Source organism: Pelophylax lessonae (genome assembly GCF_965119305.1).
Source record: "Pelophylax lessonae genome assembly, chromosome: 3".
Lineage (NCBI taxonomy): Eukaryota > Metazoa > Chordata > Amphibia > Anura > Ranidae > Pelophylax > Pelophylax lessonae.
Window position 1 is genome coordinate 166,640,378 of NC_138770.1, and position 1,670 is coordinate 166,642,047.

The 1,670-nt window shown below is 42.6% G+C and overlaps 1 protein-coding gene across 1 annotated transcript; it reads right to left on the reverse strand.

The window, feature by feature from the left end:
- Positions 1 to 328: 328 nt before the first annotated feature.
- On the reverse strand, positions 329 to 928 carry LOC309551386 (calcium-regulated heat stable protein 1-like). The gene has a single exon (XM_082251959.1). The coding sequence runs from the start codon at positions 857 to 859 to the stop codon at positions 404 to 406; it is 456 nt and encodes a 151-aa protein (XP_082108085.1). The 5' UTR covers positions 860 to 928; the 3' UTR covers positions 329 to 403.
- Positions 929 to 1,670: the final 742 nt, after the last annotated feature.

The following is a 1,670-nucleotide window of genomic DNA, read 5'->3' on the forward strand; positions in this document are numbered from 1 at the left end:
TTTTTTATGGTTCAGAGATATTTGTTGTTTATTTAGAACATTCAGTGAAAACAAATCCACAGTACTAAAATATATTTTAGTCCCTTGCAAAGATGCAAGTAGGTATCAAGTGAAGAAGAGATATGCAACCACATATAGTGCCCAGATAAAAAATATTGAATTAGATAAGCCCCTGGCAAATAACGAGCAAAAAGGCTTATTGTAACTGAGGTGAAATTCAATAGTAGTTCCTTAGATCTGGTTTTACAAATCAGAAATGGAATGGCATTAAAGATATAAATTACTCAACTATATTCCTTTCATTTAGCAGTGGCCACTTTATGCAGTAACCTATGATGTTAAACAATAGTAACAAAATAAAAAATCTAAGGCATGTTAATAGCAGTTGATGTTGGTGAAACATTTAGGAATCGATGATATGTCCAGACCACGTCTCATGCTTTGTTCCTGCGGCTAAATGGGTGATCACAACTTCTACAGCTTGACGTTTCTCATTTTTTGGTGGAATTGAGCAAAGCTTGAATGTGACCTCATCTCCTTCTACAGGAACATATTCTGCTTCAATATCAGAGATATGTAAAAATACATCAGGCCCTCCATCTTGAGGTGTAATAAAACCATGTCCCTTAAAGCGGGAGAAGCATTTGTAGACTGGTCCTTCAGATGCTCTTGCCGTGGCAGAAAATGTTCTTGTACGTCTAGTTGGAAGTGGGCTGGGAATGAGGTGGCCTCGCATTGGAGATGGAGAGCGATCTCTAGTACGGCGAGAATCTGGTAAATTGAGGGTGTTTGGAGACTGAGGAGATACCGGAGAATCGTTGGACGGGGCACTCACAGGCGAGTTAGATGGAGATGACATTTCTGTTGCCTATTTTCAGCTGCTGAGGGAAGATGCTGAGCGCGCTAACGCCTCACCGACTACTGATACCTCAAAGGGGCCTTATTAATTTACATTGTCTAGTAAGTGGAAGAAAATCAGCTTAAGGGCTCTTTCACACGAGCGGACCGCATTGCGATCCGCTCCGGCACTTTTTTTTTTTTCACGGAGTGGATAACACTTGTGTCATCCGCTCCGTATGTCCGCATATCATCCCATCCGTTTGCGGATGATATACGGACATAATGTAAGTCTATGGGCATTGCGGATGTCAGCGGATGACAACGCTGACATCCGATTTTGCTTCCTTTCCGTTTTTTGAACGGAGGAAAAATAGGGTTCTGTTCCGTTCCAAAAAACGGAACAGAACTGAAAGAAAGAAAATCGGATGTCAGCGGATGGTATTCCGCTGACATCCGCAATGCCATTGACTTACATTATGTCCGTAAATCATCCGCAAAAAAATAGGATGATTTGCGGACATACGGAGCGCCCGTGTGAAAGGGCCCTTAAGCATCACAGCCAGGAGCTGCTGGCACTCAGTGTGCTGCTCACTGTGCTGCAGATCTGATCTGAGGTCAAGAGCAGCCCGGGCCACATGGTGAGCTCTGGCAGGTGGCAGGCCACATGTTAGGCACCAAACTAACAAAGACTACCAAATCTCAACAACCTAAACCAAATATGTTGTTGCATACATTTTCATAATTGGTAAAATTTTGAATCTTTTACTTTCAAACATCCTGCTTTGAATTAGTGCTCCTGAGTTGACCTACAAGCAGCCAAGTCCATGTAC

Coding starts and splice junctions, on each gene's coding strand:
- LOC309551386 (XM_082251959.1), bottom strand. CDS start 859: ATGTCATCTCCATCTAACTCGCCTGTGAGTGCCCCGTCCAACGATTCT.